The sequence below is a fragment of the Phacochoerus africanus genome, chromosome 7 (assembly GCF_016906955.1).
Source record: "Phacochoerus africanus isolate WHEZ1 chromosome 7, ROS_Pafr_v1, whole genome shotgun sequence".
Lineage (NCBI taxonomy): Eukaryota > Metazoa > Chordata > Mammalia > Artiodactyla > Suidae > Phacochoerus > Phacochoerus africanus.
In genome coordinates, this window is record NC_062550.1 from 75,812,862 (window position 1) to 75,830,050 (window position 17,189).

General features: G+C 46.3%; 1 protein-coding gene across 1 annotated transcript in view; it reads left to right on the plus strand.

The window, feature by feature from the left end:
• Positions 1–17,189, plus strand: part of MUC19 (mucin 19, oligomeric) — a 112,233-nt gene that overhangs the window by 81,441 nt on the left and 13,603 nt on the right. The window contains exons 41-62 of the mRNA XM_047785774.1: positions 62–221; positions 298–731; positions 809–971; positions 1,040–6,125; positions 7,251–7,304; positions 8,139–8,192; positions 8,633–8,686; positions 8,810–8,863; positions 9,612–9,659; positions 9,893–9,943; positions 10,073–10,126; positions 10,767–10,820; positions 11,227–11,268; positions 11,704–11,751; positions 11,990–12,043; positions 12,645–12,692; positions 13,267–13,320; positions 14,232–14,282; positions 14,509–14,562; positions 14,716–14,769; positions 15,191–15,226; positions 15,794–15,847. Of these exons, the coding sequence (XP_047641730.1) occupies positions 62–221; positions 298–731; positions 809–971; positions 1,040–6,125; positions 7,251–7,304; positions 8,139–8,192; positions 8,633–8,686; positions 8,810–8,863; positions 9,612–9,659; positions 9,893–9,943; positions 10,073–10,126; positions 10,767–10,820; positions 11,227–11,268; positions 11,704–11,751; positions 11,990–12,043; positions 12,645–12,692; positions 13,267–13,320; positions 14,232–14,282; positions 14,509–14,562; positions 14,716–14,769; positions 15,191–15,226; positions 15,794–15,847 (6,761 nt within the window). The remainder of the gene's footprint in view (positions 1–61; positions 222–297; positions 732–808; positions 972–1,039; positions 6,126–7,250; positions 7,305–8,138; positions 8,193–8,632; positions 8,687–8,809; positions 8,864–9,611; positions 9,660–9,892; positions 9,944–10,072; positions 10,127–10,766; positions 10,821–11,226; positions 11,269–11,703; positions 11,752–11,989; positions 12,044–12,644; positions 12,693–13,266; positions 13,321–14,231; positions 14,283–14,508; positions 14,563–14,715; positions 14,770–15,190; positions 15,227–15,793; positions 15,848–17,189) is intronic.

Consider the following 17,189-nt stretch of genomic DNA (forward strand, 5'->3'; position numbering starts at 1 on the left):
CTCATCCGTCGGTGGGGTGGCGGTTCTTCTAGACCTCTGTCACAAGGTTGGGGCAAAATAGATTACTGTTTGGAACGTCAGGGTCCACAGAATCATCATCGGGATCACCAGGGGCCACCCATGCATCCATTGGCCAGCCCGAAACAACCAGAATCTCGGTGGCAGGGTCATCTGGAGCCCCTGCAGTCTCACCTGGAGCATCACAGGCAGCGGAACATCAGGTGCTGCCCCGGAACAATGCCTCATCTGTCGGGGTGGCGGAATCTTCTAGACCCTCTACCGGTTGGGGCAAAATAGATTACTGTTTGGAGCGTCAGGTCCACAGGATCATCATCGGGATCACCAGGGGCCACCCATGCATCCATTGGCCAGCCTGAAACAACCAGAATCTCGGTGGCAGGGTTATCTGGAGCCCCTGCAGTCTCACCTGGAGCTCACAGGCAGCCGGAACATCAGGTGCTGCCCCGGGAACAAGTGCCTCATCCGTCGGGGTGGCGGTATCTTCTAGCCCTCTGTCACAGGGTTGGGGACAACGGAACACTGTGGGAGCGTCAGGGTCACAGGACCACCATCGGGATCACCAGGGGCACTGGAGCATCATTGGCCAGCCCGAAACAACCAGAATCTCAGTGGCAGGGTCATCTGGAGGCCCCTGCCAGTCTCACCTGGAGCATCACAGGCAGCGGGAACATCAGGTGCTGCCCCGGGAACAAGTGCCTCATCCGTCCGGGGTGGCGGAATCTTCTAAGCCCCTCTGTCACTGGGTTGGGGCAAAATAGATTACTTTTTGGAGCGTCAGGGTCCACAGGATCATCATCGGGGATCACCAGGGGCCACCGGTCCATCCATTGGCCAGCCTGAAACAAGCAGAATCTTGGTGTCGGGTCATCTGGAGCCCCTGCAGTCTCACCTGGAGCATCACAGCAGCGGGAACATCAGGTGCTGCCCGGGACAACTGCCTCATCCGTCGGGTTGACGGAATCAGCCAGAACCTCTATCGCAGCATCAGGGACAACCGGAACACTGTCGGGCGCATCAGGGTCCACAGGACATCATCGGGATCACAGGGGCCACCGGAGCATCCATTGGCCAGCCCGAAACAACCAGAATCTCGGTGGCAGGGTCATCTGGAGCCCCTGCAGTCTCACCTGGAGCATCACAGGCAGCCGGAACATCAGGTGCTGGCCCTGGGAACAAGTGCCGTCATCTGTCGGGGTGGCGGAATCTTCTAGCCCCTCTGTCACAAGGTTGGGGCAAAATAGATTACTGTCGGGAGCGTCAGGGTCCACAGGATCATCATCGGGATCACCAGGGGCCACCGGTCCATCCATTGGCCAGCCTGAAACAAGCAGAATCATGGTGTCAGGGTCATCTGGAGCCCCTGCAGTCTCACCGGGAGCATCACAGGCAGCGGGAACATCAGGTGCTGCCCCGGGAAACAACTGCCTCATCCGTCGGGTTGACGGAATCAGCCAGAACCTCTATCGCAGCATCAGGGACAACCGGAACACTGTCGGGCGCATCAGGGTCCACAGGACCATCATCGGGATCACCAGGGGCCACCGGAGCATCCATTGGCCAGCCCGAAACAACCAGAATCTCGGTGGCAGGGTCATCTGGAGCCCCTGCAGTCTCATCTGGAGCATCACAGGCAGCGGGAACTTCAGGTGCTGCCCCGGGAACAAGTGCCTCATCCGTCGGGGTGGCGGTATCTTCTAGACCCTCTGTCACAGGGTTGGGGACAACCGGAACACTGTCGGGAGCGTCAGGGTCCACAGGACCATCATCGGGATCACCAGGGGCCACCGGAGCATCCATTGGCCAGCCCGAAACAACCAGAATCTCGGTGGCAGGGTCATCTGGAGCCCCTGCAGTCTCACCTGGAGCATCACAGGCAGCCGGAACGTCAGCTGCTGCCCTGGGAACAAGTGCCTCATCTGTCGGGGTGGCGGAATCTTCTAGCCCCTCTGTCACAAGGTTGGGGCAAAATAGATTACTGTTTGGAGCGTCAGGGTCCACAGGATCATCATCGGGATCACCAGGGGCCACCGGTCCATCCATTGTCCAGCCTGAAACAAGCAGAATCTTGGTGTCAGGGTCATCTGGAGCCCCTGCAGTCTCACCTGGAGCATCACAGGCAGCGGGAACATCAGGTGCTGCCCCGGGAACAACTGCCTCATCCGTCGGGTTGACGGAATCAGCCAGAACCTCTATCGCAGCATCAGGGACAACCGGAACACTGTCGGGCGCATCAGGGTCCACAGGACCATCATCGGGATCACCAGGGGCCACCGGAGCATCCATTGGCCAGCCCGAAACAACCAGAATCTCGGTGGCAGGGTCATCTGGAGCCCCTGCAGTCTCATCTGGAGCATCACAGGCAGCGGGAACTTCAGGTGCTGCCCCGGGAACAAGTGCCTCATCCGTCGGGGTGGCGGTATCTTCTAGACGCTCTGTCACAAGGTTGGGGCAAAATAGATTACTGTTTGGAACGTCAGGGTCCACAGAATCATCATCGGGATCACCAGGGGCCACCCATGCATCCATTGGCCAGCCCGAAACAACCAGAATCTCGGTGGCAGGGTCATCTGGAGCCCCTGCAGTCTCACCTGGAGCATCACAGGCAGCGGGAACATCAGGTGCTGCCCCGGGAACAAGTGCCTCATCTGTCGGTGTGGCGGAATCTTCTAGACCCTCTGTCACCGGTTTGGGGCAAAATAGATTACTGTTTGGAGCGTCAGGGTCCACAGGATCATCATCGGGATCACCAGGGGCCACCCATGCATCCATTGGCCAGCCTGAAACAACCAGAATCTCGGTGGCAGGGTTATCTGGAGCCCCTGCAGTCTCACCTGGAGCATCACAGGCAGCCGGAACATCAGGTGCTGCCCCGGGAACAAGTGCCTCATCCGTCGGGGTGGCGGTATCTTCTAGACCCTCTGTCACAGGGTTGGGGACAACCGGAACACTGTCGGGAGCGTCAGGGTCCACAGGACCACCATCGGGATCACCAGGGGCCACTGGAGCATCCATTGGCCAGCCCGAAACAACCAGAATCTCAGTGGCAGGGTCATCTGGAGCCCCTGCAGTCTCACCTGGAGCATCACAGGCAGCCGGAACATCAGGTGCTGCCCCGGGAACAAGTGCCTCATCCGTCGGGGTGGCGGAATCTTCTAGCCCCTCTGTCACTGGGTTGGGGCAAAATAGATTACTGTTTGGAGCGTCAGGGTCCACAGGATCATCATCGGGATCACCAGGGGCCACCGGTCCATCCATTGGCCAGCCTGAAACAAGCAGAATCTTGGTGTCAGGGTCATCTGGAGCCCCTGCAGTCTCACCTGGAGCATCACAGGCAGCGGGAACATCAGGTGCTGCCCCGGGAACAACTGCCTCATCCGTCGGGTTGACGGAATCAGCCAGAACCTCTATCGCAGCATCAGGGACAACCGGAACACTGTCGGGCGCATCAGGGTCCACAGGACCATCATCGGGATCACCAGGGGCCACCGGAGCATCCATTGGCCAGCCCGAAACAACCAGAATCTCGGTGGCAGGGTCATCTGGAGCCCCTGCAGTCTCACCTGGAGCATCACAGGCAGCCGGAACATCAGGTGCTGCCCTGGGAACAAGTGCCTCATCTGTCGGGGTGGCGGAATCTTCTAGCCCCTCTGTCACAAGGTTGGGGCAAAATAGATTACTGTCGGGAGCGTCAGGGTCCACAGGATCATCATCGGGATCACCAGGGGCCACCGGTCCATCCATTGGCCAGCCTGAAACAAGCAGAATCATGGTGTCAGGGTCATCTGGAGCCCCTGCAGTCTCACCGGGAGCATCACAGGCAGCGGGAACATCAGGTGCTGCCCCGGGAACAACTGCCTCATCCGTCGGGTTGACGGAATCAGCCAGAACCTCTATCGCAGCATCAGGGACAACCGGAACACTGTCGGGCGCATCAGGGTCCACAGGACCATCATCGGGATCACCAGGGGCCACCGGAGCATCCATTGGCCAGCCCGAACCAACCAGAATCTCGGTGGCAGGGTCATCTGGAGCCCCTGCAGTCTCATCTGGAGCATCACAGGCAGCGGGAACTTCAGGTGCTGCCCCGGGAACAAGTGCCTCATCCGTCGGGGTGGCGGTATCTTCTAGACCCTCTGTCACAGGGTTGGGGACAACCGGAACACTGTCGGGAGCGTCAGGGTCCACAGGACCATCATCGGGATCACCAGGGGCCACCGGAGCATCCATTGGCCAGCCCGAAACAACCAGAATCTCGGTGGCAGGGTCATCTGGAGCCCCTGCAGTCTCACCTGGAGCATCACAGGCAGCCGGAACGTCAGCTGCTGCCCCGGGAACAACTGCCTCATCTGTCGGGGTGGCGGAATCTTCTAGACCCTCTGTCACCGGGTTGGGGCAAAATAGATTACTGTTTGGAGCGTCAGGGTCCACAGGATCATCATCGGGATCACCAGGGGCCACCCATGCATCCATTGGCCAGTCTGAAACAACCAGAATCTCGGTGGCAGGGTCATCTGGAGCCCCTGCAGTCTCACCTGGAGCATCACAGGCAGCCGGAACATCAGGTGCTGCCCCGGGAACAAGTGCCTCATCTGTCGGGGTGGCGGAATCTTCTAGCCCCTCTGTCACAAGGTTGGGGCAAAATAGATTACTGTTTGGAGCGTCAGGGTCCACAGGATCATCATCGGGATCACCAGGGGCCACCGGTCCATCCATTGGCCAGCCTGAAACAACCAGAATCTCGGTGGCAGGGTCATCTGGAGCCCCTGCAGTCTCACCTGGAGCATCACAGGCAGCGGGAACATCAGGTGCTGCCCCGGGAACAACTGCCTCATCCGTCGGGTTGACGGAATCAGCCAGAACCTCTATCGCAGCATCAGGGACAACCGGAACACTGTCGGGCGCATCAGGGTCCACAGGACCATCATCGGGATCACCAGGGGCCACCGGAGCATCCATTGGCCAGCCCGAAACAACCAGAATCTCGGTGGCAGGGTCATCTGGAGCCCCTGTAGTCTCACCTGGAGCATCACAGGCAGCCGGAACATCAGCTGCTGCCCCGGGAACAACTGCCTCATCTGTCGGGGTGGCGGAATCTTCTAGACCCTCTGTCACAGGGTTTGGGACAACCGGAACACTGTCGGGAGCGTCAGGGTCCACAGGACCATCATCGGGATCACCAGGGGCCACCGGAGCATCCATTGACCAGCCCGAAACAACCAGAATCTCGGTGGCAGGGTCATCTGGAGCCCCTGCAGTCTCACCTGGAGCATCACAGGCAACGGGAACATCAGGTGCTGCCCCGGGAACAACTGCCTCATCTGTCGGGTTGACGGAATCTGCCAGAACCTCTATCGCAGCATCAGGGACAACCGGAACACTGTCGGGCGCATCAGGGTCCACAGGACCATCATCGGGATCACCAGGGGCCACCGGAGCATCCATTGGCCAGCCCGAAACAACCAGAATCTCGGTGGCAGGGTCATCTGGAGCCCCTGCAGTCTCACCTGGAGCATCACAGGCAGCCGGAACGTCAGCTGCTGCCCCGGGAACAAGTGCCTCATCCGTCGGGGTGGCGGTATCTTCTAGACCCTCTGTCACAGGGTTGGGGACAACCGGAACACTGTCGGGAGCGTCAGGGTCCACAGGACCACCATCGGGATCACCAGGGGCCACTGGAGCATCCATTGGCCAGCCCGAAACAACCAGAATCTCAGTGGCAGGGTCATCTGGAGCCCCTGCAGTCTCACCTGGAGCATCACAGGCAGCCGGAACATCAGCTGCTGCCCTGGGAACAAGTGCCTCATCTGTCGGGGTGGCGGAATCTTCTAGCCCCTCTGTCACAAGGTTGGGGCAAAATAGATTACTGTCGGGAGCGTCAGGGTCCACAGGATCATCATCGGGATCACCAGGGGCCACCGGTCCATCCATTGGCCAGCCTGAAACAACCAGAATCTTGGTGTCAGGGTCATCTGGAGCCCCTGCAGTCTCACCTGGAGCATCACAGGCAGCGGGAACATCAGGTGCTGCCCCGGGAACAACTGCCTCATCCGTCGAGGTGGCGGAAACTGCTAGAAGCTCTGTCGCAGCATCCGGGACAACCAGAGGTGTTTTAAGTTTTTTATTATTTCTAACGTTGAAATTTACTTAAATGACCATAAGTTTATTATTTTACTAATTGAATCAAATGAATATATAAATCCATTATCCTTAACCACACATAACAGTGTGTTAAACATTTGGCATTGCTGTGAACTATGGTGTAGGTCAGAGACATGGCTTGGGTCCCACGTTTTTATGGCTGTGGCACAGTCCAGTGGCTACAGCTCCAATTCGACCCCTAGCCTTGAAACCAGCACATGCTGCAGGTGTGGACCTGTAAAATACAAAAAGACCAAAAAAAATGTTTATTTGAAAATAATTGGTGTTACTGTCAAGAAAATACAATATCAGAAGTCTGAATTTATCAGATTAATAAAACCAATGCAAATTAGATTTTGGCAGCATAGGGGTTTTGCTTTTTCTGTTCTTATGCCTTCTTAAATCATAGTAAAAGTTGTATTGAATCTTACATAATAGTTAAATTCTACACTGGTCGTGTTCAAACTTAAAAAATCGATCAAATAAAAATAACTCTAGAAATATCCCCCTTTATTAAATAAAGGCAATATATTTCTTATCATATTAGTGTTATTTGTCACCATTTACATTAATTTTTTTGGCCATGGCCATACCACCCTGAACACATCTGATCTCTTCCATTAAATTTTTTAGTTTTAAGAGATAAGTTTATTCTTTAGAACTTTTTTTATTAATTGTTTCTGCTCTGTACTCCTTTAGAATTTATATTTGAGTATAACCTCCATGAGGACAGACATCATTTTTTTCTTATTTTGTTCACTGTTATAAAACCCTTTCTGGTCTTTATCTCTTGAGGTGGTTGATTCTGATACTTGCCCATCTGATCCACTAGATTCTACCTTAGTTGACTGGGGACCATTCAACATCCATCACTCAGTTGTCACCCAGTACTGACTACCAGAGAGCTGAGAACTCCTTTGAGATATTTCCAACACAAGTAGAGTTGAGATAATAAGAAAAATACCTCTATGGGTATTTTTTTTTCAGGACGTGAGGATTTGTATAGGGTTTTTGTGATAAAATAATGTTAAATAGCTCTGCCCAGCATCCCACATGCCCAGAATTTACTGTTCTCCTGTTTCCTCTCTCAGAGGCTACAACTTCCATAGAAGGTGCTGGCACTTCTGGAGTTGGATTCAAAACAGGTGAGAAGGATCAGCTCCTGTCTTGTTATTATCACTATTTGTAACACTTACAGGAGAGCCTAGAGAAAATTTCTGGTGAGGGTTCATATTTACTTCACTAATATTGCATTTGGGGCTGACTAATTCTTTTTCAGTTTTGAAATTTTTTTCTGAAAAGCTGCGAATAGCAGAGTCCAGAATCATAGCTCTCATCCCTGAAGATGGGATGATTATATGAATTGTTATGAATAATGTCTCCTATGGAATTACAAACATCATAAGCTTTTAGAGGGAAGCATGAGAAAGCTTTGTATTCCTGAGAAACAAAAAAGAGCCTCACAAACCTGGAAACATGTCTGCCCCACGTAGATAGTTGCGTGCTTTTCACAGAGAAGCAATGGAGAACACAGCATTTTCCCAATGTCTCACAATCTCAGCACACTCATATCTTCCTGTTTCCAATCCATATTGGGTACCACTATAGCATCATAAAGCCAAGTCAGTGAGGGTAAGATGTGTGAGCATGGGAGAAACCCACCCTGTTTCCTCCACCTAGAAAAAGCCAGGAAGCATCTCTCTGGTTGAGAACATTTTCACTCTGATTGCTTTGGTAATGAAATGGTTCATGAGAAGAAAACATAGGATTCATCATCAGAGAAGTGCTTGTGAGCAAGGATGTTGGATATAGTGAAATATACTTAAGTTCTTTTTAGAGTCATGTTTTTAGGAAAGAAATAACACCACAGTGACTATGATCACTCTCCCCTGTCATTACCCTTTTTGGGTCTACCACCACATCTTTTCCATGATCCTTAAATATTCTCCAATTAATTCTTCCCTCCTTCTCTACCTCAGAGGCCACAACATTCCCAGGAGAAAATGAAACAACCAGAGTTGGACTCGCCACTGGTGAGCACTGCTAAGCTAATACCTGAATTCTCTAACAGCTTCTGAAAAACAATCTTGTGAAAATATCTACTCTAGTTAGATATGTTATGTTGAGCACATTCAGGGGGGAAAAGGAAGACAATTCTTAACATTGCTTCCTTATTTCCTGAGCTTAGAAGAACCTTCACTATAATATTATGAGGTCAATCTAAGGACAGATAAATCAGGAATGTGGACAGAAATTTCCTATCTCCTTTCCAAGAGACCTGATAGTCAAAAACTTTTATCAGTAAAACTGTTGTAGAGAGACATGTTACAAGGGGCTTATATGGATTACTTATTGGCACTAAAATCTCAAGGTTGTAGTTTGCTCCTACACAGACACTTTAGATTCTTATTTAAATCATGGGGGGGGGGGGGAAGCAATTGAGCAAGTGACCACTGACTCTGTCTTGCTTTAGGTACTACTGGTATAGTCTCTAGAAAGACACTGGAACCTGGAAGTTATAACACAGGTAAGTCTGGAAAATACAGGTAACATCTGGGCATTGATGCCTAGGATTCTCTATTCTGACAAAAGCACAATGTGTGTTTTCCCACACCCTGGTGTTGACTCCTTTCTTTCTTTTCCCTATCAGAGGCCACAACTTTCACAGGAAGAAGTGGGACCACCCACACAGATCTTCCAGGAGGTGAGATTTTTTTTTTTTCAGTCTGAGGCTTTTGTATTTTGTTTTGTTTTATAATCAATTTTCTGTGTGAATACAGTGAACATATGTCTGCGAAAGTGGGCCCAGAAACGGGGCCTGAATTTCCTCTCAGAACACAAATATGCCAGAGTCACAAATCTGGGTTTGCCTAGGAATTCTTTGGCCTTGGATGGTTCCATGTGGATTTCCAAAGGTCCAGGCTGGCAGAGCTAGTTGTTGGATGGCAGGGACAAGGGCAACCTGCTGGCCAGCCCCTGCCTACCAAGTCCCCAGTCCTTTTATATAGTTTGACACATTCCCAGAGCACTTACTAATATCCATCATATCAACATATTTATTATGTTTATTGTTCACTGCTGGTCTCCAGCTCCTAGCACGTAAGCTGTGTTAGGCGAGGGATCTTCGAATATTCTGCCTAGTGATGTATCCAAGAGCCTCTAACAATATTACACAGAAGAGATAATTAATAAATAGTAGTGGAATGATGAAATGTATACCTTCTTTGAAGACTTGCTCTATTTGCTTTAATAGGTACCACCATAGTTTTACCTGGATTCAGCCATAGTTCACAGAGTTCTAAGCCAGGTAAAATGGACAAAATAAATTAACTATGTTAGGACATTAGAGTCAAAGAAGTCTATTTTAAGTATCTGAATAGCAAAATGGCTCAAGTAATTGATGAGTAAAGTTTAGAAAGATAAACCCATCATCTGCCTTTTTTTTCCTTCAGGCAGTTCTGTCACCACACCAGGGAGCCCAGAGTCTGGAAGTGAAACAGGTAAGGGTGACATAAAGTCTTCTTTCACTTTCAGTGGGATCTATGGAAAGGAAACTCCAGTGGCGATAATGATCAATTGGTGAGTCAGAAAAGGAAATTATGGGAAGTAATTGATGTTTCATTACCTTCATCAAAAATCTTCAGGAAAGGTCTTCTAGTGGTTCAAGGCTGCATAGCTACTTTAGTATAGGAAGCTACTGCTGTGTTGATCCCTTTATTTTTTCTCATTTTAGGTACTTCAGGAGAATTCTCTACGACAGTCATATCTGGAAGTTCCCACACAGGTAGGTTAACAAGGAGGACATCTCTATATTTAGCTTCATAATAAACCAGCTCTGATAAAGTATTAGCATAATTCTTTTTCTAATAGCCCAAATCCTCCGACCTCATTGTTCATCATTTTATTCCCTCAGAGGCCACAACTTTCATAGGAGGCAGTGGCTCACCTGGAACTGGATCCAGACCTGGTGAGAATGAGTTTCTCACATTTTAAGGTTTAGCATGAATTATGACTCTCTGAGGGCCTGCCTTTTGGGAGGTGTAATATCCTACAGAGTGATCTACAATGACTTTCAGAATTTTCTTAGATTTAATGTGTTATATAGCCCAATGCCCCAGTACTTCCAGTCCTCCTTACTCAGCTTACCTTTCTCCCATAGCCTACCACTCTGTCATCTCTCTCATACAATTATACATGATGTTTATTATTTATTTTTTATCTCTCTTCATCAGAAAACTTCACGAGGGCATCTCATCATCAAAGCGTTCCAAATTCTACCAAAGATTGCTACTTATAAAAATTAAACCATGCTTTATTCTCTCACTTAGGCACCTCAGGCACACCAGGTAGATATGTCCCCAGAAGTGAAACAAGTAAGGGTGATTTTAAGACCTGCTTTTTTTTATTACATAGTAAAGGGAACCCCAGGAGCAACACACCCATTCAAGGCTGACCTGATAAGTGAAATGCTGTAAAATTGTTTATTTTCCATTTTCTTTGTAGACAGCTTTCAGAAAGGGATATCTGTGCCTTGAGGCCACATCAATGATTCCAAGATGAACTGAAGAGGAAATGATGTATTGCTGTATTTACTTTTTGCATTTTAGGTACCACTGGAGAATTGTCTGGAACCACTATTGCATCTGGAAATGCTACCACAGGTAGGTTATCAAAAAGGAAATTCTCAGAGTTCCTGTAGTGGCTCAGCGGAAATGAATCTGACTAGCATCCATGAGCACATAGGTTCTATCCCTGGCCTCACTCTGTGGGTTAAGGATCTGGCATTGCTCTGAGCTGTAGTGTAGGTCACAGATGTGACTTGGATTTGGTGTTGCTGTGGCTGTGGCATAAGCCAGTGGCTATAGCTCCTATTCGACTCCTAGCCTGAGACTTTCCATATGCTGCAAGTGCAGCCCTAAAATGCAAAAAAAAAAAGTAAATTCCCTGTATTTAATCTCATTTGTCATGATCTCTCTTTTAGAGCTTCTATAATAACATGATATCCCAACATCTATTCCCAGTATTCTAAATCACCAGATTTCATCATCCTTCTATTTCTCCCCTCAGAGGCCACAACTTCCACAGAGACTAGAATTGGAGCTCAAACAGGTGAGAACATAGAGCCTGTGATTTGGGGTATTCAGGTTTAGAACTCTCTAGACTTTCCCTGAGAAAGTGTATAGTTTTGGAATGTGCAAATGAGTCAAAATAGGTTTGCTATTAGAGATACAATCTTTTTGAAAATCTATGAAATCTAGAATTGAGCTTCACTGCTTCAAGTCTAAAGACCAGATGGGATTTCTCCATTGGAATTACAAATATCACCAGCATATTATCTGGAATTTAGAAAATTTTCCTTTTTTATGAATTCCTTCTGACTGCAATACAGAGAGCAGAGTGATTTCTGCCCTATGGAAATTTTTGTCTGAGCCTCCAAATTCCAGAGTGCTAATATTCACTCAAATTCTTGAGTTCATATGCAGGGGAATATTCTCTCTCTCTCTTTCAATCTCTCTTTCTCTCTGTCTCTTATCTTCTCTTCAGGAGCCCAGACCACTGTACCAGGGAGCCAGGTCTCTGGCAGTGAAACAGGTAAACGTGAGAAAATATAAATATCTCCTTGATATGTACCAACATTCAGAAAAAGGAGACTTCTAATGTGAAAATATAATTTTACCTGTTTTTTGGAAAAAAAAATACTTATGGAAACGTATGTAAGGAAGTCTAGAATAGGCCTTCCATGACTTTAAAGAAACGTAATGATTCTCTTCTCAGCCCTTCTTGAATATAATGGGAGTAACATACAAGCTCTTCTCCTTTGTGATTTCAGGTACCAGTGAAGCCGTTTCCAACCTAGCTATTGCATCTGGGAGTTCCAGCACTGGTAATGGAATATATTACAAGGACAGTCATCCTTTGTCTAACCTCAAGGAGAAATATGAATCCCAGTCAGACTTTCTCCTTTCCTCATTTCCTTTTTCTGGAGGTTTAAAATTCCTTAGAAAGCCTCGGAATCACTGTGATGAAATCAGTGAGAACTGGGATTCCCAGATGTTAACATTGCTATTGAGAATCACCATGAGTTTGACTCTGGATGAGAGAGATTGTACAGGAAGGGGAGGCCCTCCAGCCTGCATGCGAAGCCAAACATACTGTGGATTCACACCCCTTAGCTTGTTTCTGGACCAGCCTTTCTCCATGTCTGGCCTTGTGGTATGGATTTCTGAAGAGGGTGGTAGGAACATTAATTCCCTGGAAAATTAATCCACTGAACGTTATAGGTGCTCCTGCAGAATCAGCAGGAGTCAACACTGTCCCAGAAGACTCTCTTAAGTAAGAAGATGACGAACGTGAACATAGAAAATTTCACCTCCCATTTACCTTTTTATCTTGAGCTTTAACTCTAAATTGCTTAACGGTTAGTTGCCTTCATGTATGATTAAATATAATACACATAGAGTCTTCTTCCTACTCCCAACTATTAGGAACGACCTCTGGAGCATCAGACAGTCAAGTCACTGGAAGTAGAACAGGTAAATGTGGAAAAATTCCTCTGTTCTCAGTTGAAGATTTTGTGTTATACTTGCTAAGTAGCCTTCTTCCTTAAAGTTTTATTGAATCATAGTTTATTTACACTGTTGTGATAATTTCTGCTGTACAACAAAGTGATTCAGTTATACATATACATATATCCTTTTTTCTCCAATTCTTTCCCCACAGAGGTTATCACAGACTATCTCTGTGCTATTCAGCAGGTCCCCATAAACCATCCATTCTATACAGTAGTGTGTATATGGAAGATAGGCTTCTTGAGTAAAAATAAAATCTTCATTTATTTTATTCACTGATAAATCTCTAGTACTATACAGGGCTCAATAACTATATGTCAAATGAGTGAAATAAGACCAATGAAAGGGCATACTCACAGGGCTACCACCTGGACAAAATATTTTCTATGCATGTTGCCTCCGGGAGCTGTCCATGTACAAATAACACTGAATGATAAGGCCCTAGAAATATACGTTTATTGTTATACATTGATTTTATACTTAGATTGCCTTGATATGGAAGATATTCCATGATAATCCCATGTCCTTCTCATTTCAGGTACCACAGGTGTGGTCTTAGGTACCACAGTTGCACCTGGAAGTTCTAGTACAGGTAGGTTCTCAAACTGGAAAGAAATCACCCTTTCTGGAAATAAGATGGCAGAAATGTCTTTTGCATTGATCTTCTCATATAGGAGCATCCCAGTCTAATTTCCCTTCTTCCTAAGTCCCCATCTTTACCTGTTTCTTCTTTTTTGTTTTATTTCCAGAAGCCACCACTTCCCCTGGAGTCATTAGAACTACTGCAATGGGATTGAAAATAGATGAGAATTATTGTGTGTGTGTGTGTGTGTGTGTGTGTGTGTGTGTGTGAGAGAGAGAGAGAGAGAGAGAAAGAGAGAATTTGATTGATAAATCAAAGTTGGTCCTTGAACAACATGGGATTGAACCTCACAGGTCCACTTACATGGGGATTTTTTCTGACAATAAGTATTACTCTTACCACACAATCTGTGGTTGCTTGAAACCATGGATGTGGAACAATGGATAGGGAGGAGCTGTGATTACAGAGGGCCCACTGTAAATTATGCGTGGATTTTTGACTACGAAGAGAGTTGGCACCCCCGACCCCTGTATTGTTCAAGGGTCGACTGTGGTTTTTTGTTTCTTAGAAAGGAACTTTTTAGAAACTCTCATCTCATATCTATGGTTTTTTTTTTTGTTACTTGACTTTGAATTAAATGGGGCATATTTTTGAAGTCCCTCTGTTTCCACGGTCTAGTGTCATATATGTAGATCCAAATGTCTAGAAAGTTTTCTTTTTCCTCACCACAAAATTAAATGATGGAAAGACGGTCCCAGAGGGTGCTATTTCAGGTAAGCAGAAGGCTACAATGAGAACACACAAAAAAATCAATCTCTATTCATTGGATCCTTAAGTACAAAAGTGACTGAAAATGTGCAGTGGTTATCCCAATGTGTGTATCTTTACACTCAGAAGTTTTCCTGTTTTCATCCTCTTAGGAGCTACCACTGGAGTACTGATAAATGAAGGAACTAGAAGCACATCATTAGGTGACTATGGCGGGACGGGGGCCAGAAGAATAAAGGGCAGAGCATGAATAATCCTTAAATTCCAGAAAAGAAGGCTCCTATGCTGAGGAATTTGCATTGTTGTCTGATTTGGGGATAAAACTGTGTATAAGAGAACACAAACAATTCATAAGCAATTGAAAAAGCCCCAAAGATGATCAGATTCCTCCCATGAGAGGAAGAGTTACCACCTCTCTCCTCCTTGCAGGTACCAAGAGGGTAGCTTCTGGCACTACATTTGAATCTGGGACTTCTAACTCAGGTGAGCCAACCAACCAAGAGAATCCTCCACAGGAAAACCTTTGGTAGTGACGTTTCTTTCATGGTACTGTTTTCAAGAAAATTGTCCTCAACTCTCCTGAGAATGCTAAATCCTCTTCCTTACATTTTTTTTTTAACCTTTCTTCTCTCTTAGAAAGTATAGTGCCCTCTGGAGGCAGTGGGACACCAGGAAGTGGAATAAATACAGGTGAGCACACAAGCTTCATAACCTCTCCATTTTTCACCTACAGTAGCAACACTAGCTAAATCTTTTGAACACTAACTATGTGCGAGGCACTATTCTGAACCTTACACATTATTATTTCTTTTCTCTCACCCCAAACTGAGGTAAGTACTATTGTTTTCAAAGATGAGAAAACCTGTGGCTCAGAGATATTAACTAACTTGTGCAAGGTCACACAGCAAAGAAGCAGCAGATTTCAACTTGGGCGGTCTGGATTCAAAGTCCACCCACTTAGCCATGATGCTCTACTACTGCCGTACTATAGCACTAGATTTCTTCTCCACATGTCTAAACTTTACTTGAACATTAAGATTTCATTCACATCAATACTTTAACCAAATGAAAATTCAGTGGACCGTAAACCCTTCATTGTTTATTCTTCTAGGGGAATCTAGAACCCAAGTCACTGGCATTCAAACAGGTTAGTAGAGGAAAATACCTTTGTATCCTGACACTGATCCCAGAGAAAGGAATATTATCACTGAAACGCTCCCCTCCCCCATTGCACCCTCTCCTCACCAAGTTTTATTGGGAATGAAACATTACATTAGAAAGAAACACGGAGTTCCCATCATGGTACAGCAGAAATGAATGCGACTAGGAACCATGAGGTTGTGGGTTCGGTTCCTGGCCTCGCTCGGTGGGTTGAGGCTCCGGCGTTGCCGTGAGCTATGGTGTAGATCACAGACACTGCTTGGATCTGGCGTTGCTGTGGCTGTGGGGTAGGCCTGCAGCTACAGCTCCAATTGGACCCGTAGCCTGGGAACCTCCATATGCAGGGGGTGTGGCCCTAAAAGGACAAAAGACAAAAATATTAACAACAAAAATAGAAAGAAACATAAAAAACTCTGGAAAAAACTATCCCTGAAAATTCAGAGTCTTTTCACAAAATAAAGAATTATGTAGTTTACCCATCTTATCCTATAATATGCTCTTCTTATTATAGGAATAATATTGACACAAAGATACCATTCAATTTTGCTTTCAGGTACTACTGCAGTGGGTTTTGGCAGCACCCTCTCACCTGGAAGTTCCAACACAGGTAATTCAATGAGGAAAAAGGTGCTATCATTTCTTTCTTGGGGCAATTTCTGGGGCAATAGCACGTGATAACACTTTTATGACTTTCTATTAGCCCTCACTAATTTCCACCCTTTCATTCTCAGAGGTACAACTTTCACAGAAGGAAGCATAAGCAAAGAAACTATTGGGTTCCTGATAATTTATATTCTGCCTTTGCCTTTTCTTGGGGGCATTTATTAGAGGAAACTTAACAAATTTATGAAAATTGTATCATTTCTTCTAATAGTCCAGTATACTTGTGGACTATAATCCAGGCATTGAGAGAAAACTGCAAGAGCAGATGCTGGGAGATTTTTGAAACTTCTAGGTGAAATTTCCTGAAATAAGGTGAAAAAAAGAGATCATGCATCAATTTTATATTTCACCATAATAATATCATAATAGAGTGTTCGATTATTATCCAACCAAAAATGTAAAACATGATCCCTTGGCAATAAGGTGCAATTGAAAATTTATTTGGTATGCTGATTACCATGCACAGATTTTCTTTTTTGGAAGATTAGCTAGACATAATTTTGAAAATTGATGTGAAGTGGCATAAGAGAGTAAAGGTGCAGACCTGTTTTCCAGCTTGAGACTGTTAGAAGATAGGCATAATTAGGAGACTGAAATAAGGCAGTAATGAGGAAATAGGAGGCAGAAGGATGATCAGAGGGAATGAGCAATGTATTGACAAGTTATATTCAGTTTTAGTGTAGTAGTGGTTAGGGGGCAGATGAAGGATAGGAAGAAGTTTGGATGAGTTCTGTTTCATGGTTTGAGTGCCTGGGTAGATGGATGGTCGTGCCACCCAGTAAATTTGGGAGTATACTAGAGGAAGGAAAAAATGATAACTGATAGAAAATATAGTGAGGTCAAATTCTGACAGTTCAAGATGCTCTGAGGTTTCCAGCTAATATGCTCAGCAGGAGTGTTCAATACAACTAGAACACGGAAGAGAGGCTTGTACTGGGAGATAGAGACTTGTCAGTCTATCACTTATAAGTAATACTTGAAACTGTGGATGCTGTGTAGCATTTCCTTATGGTGAACAGATAGAGTGAGAAGAGAAGACAAATACATTGAAACGTGATTGCTGGGGCTGTACAGGGTGGGCAAAGAAAAAGGAGCCTGAAAAGGGGAGGAGTTGGGGTTTAGCAATTGCCTTATGGATTAAGTCAAATCCATAAGACAAAGTTTTTTAGTATTGTGATGTGACCCAAGAGCACTATATTGCTTCTAATTTGGGGATTCAGAATTTCAGATCAAATAAGATCAAGCAGAATCTTCATGTTTTTTTTTCATTATTACATTGAAGAGTG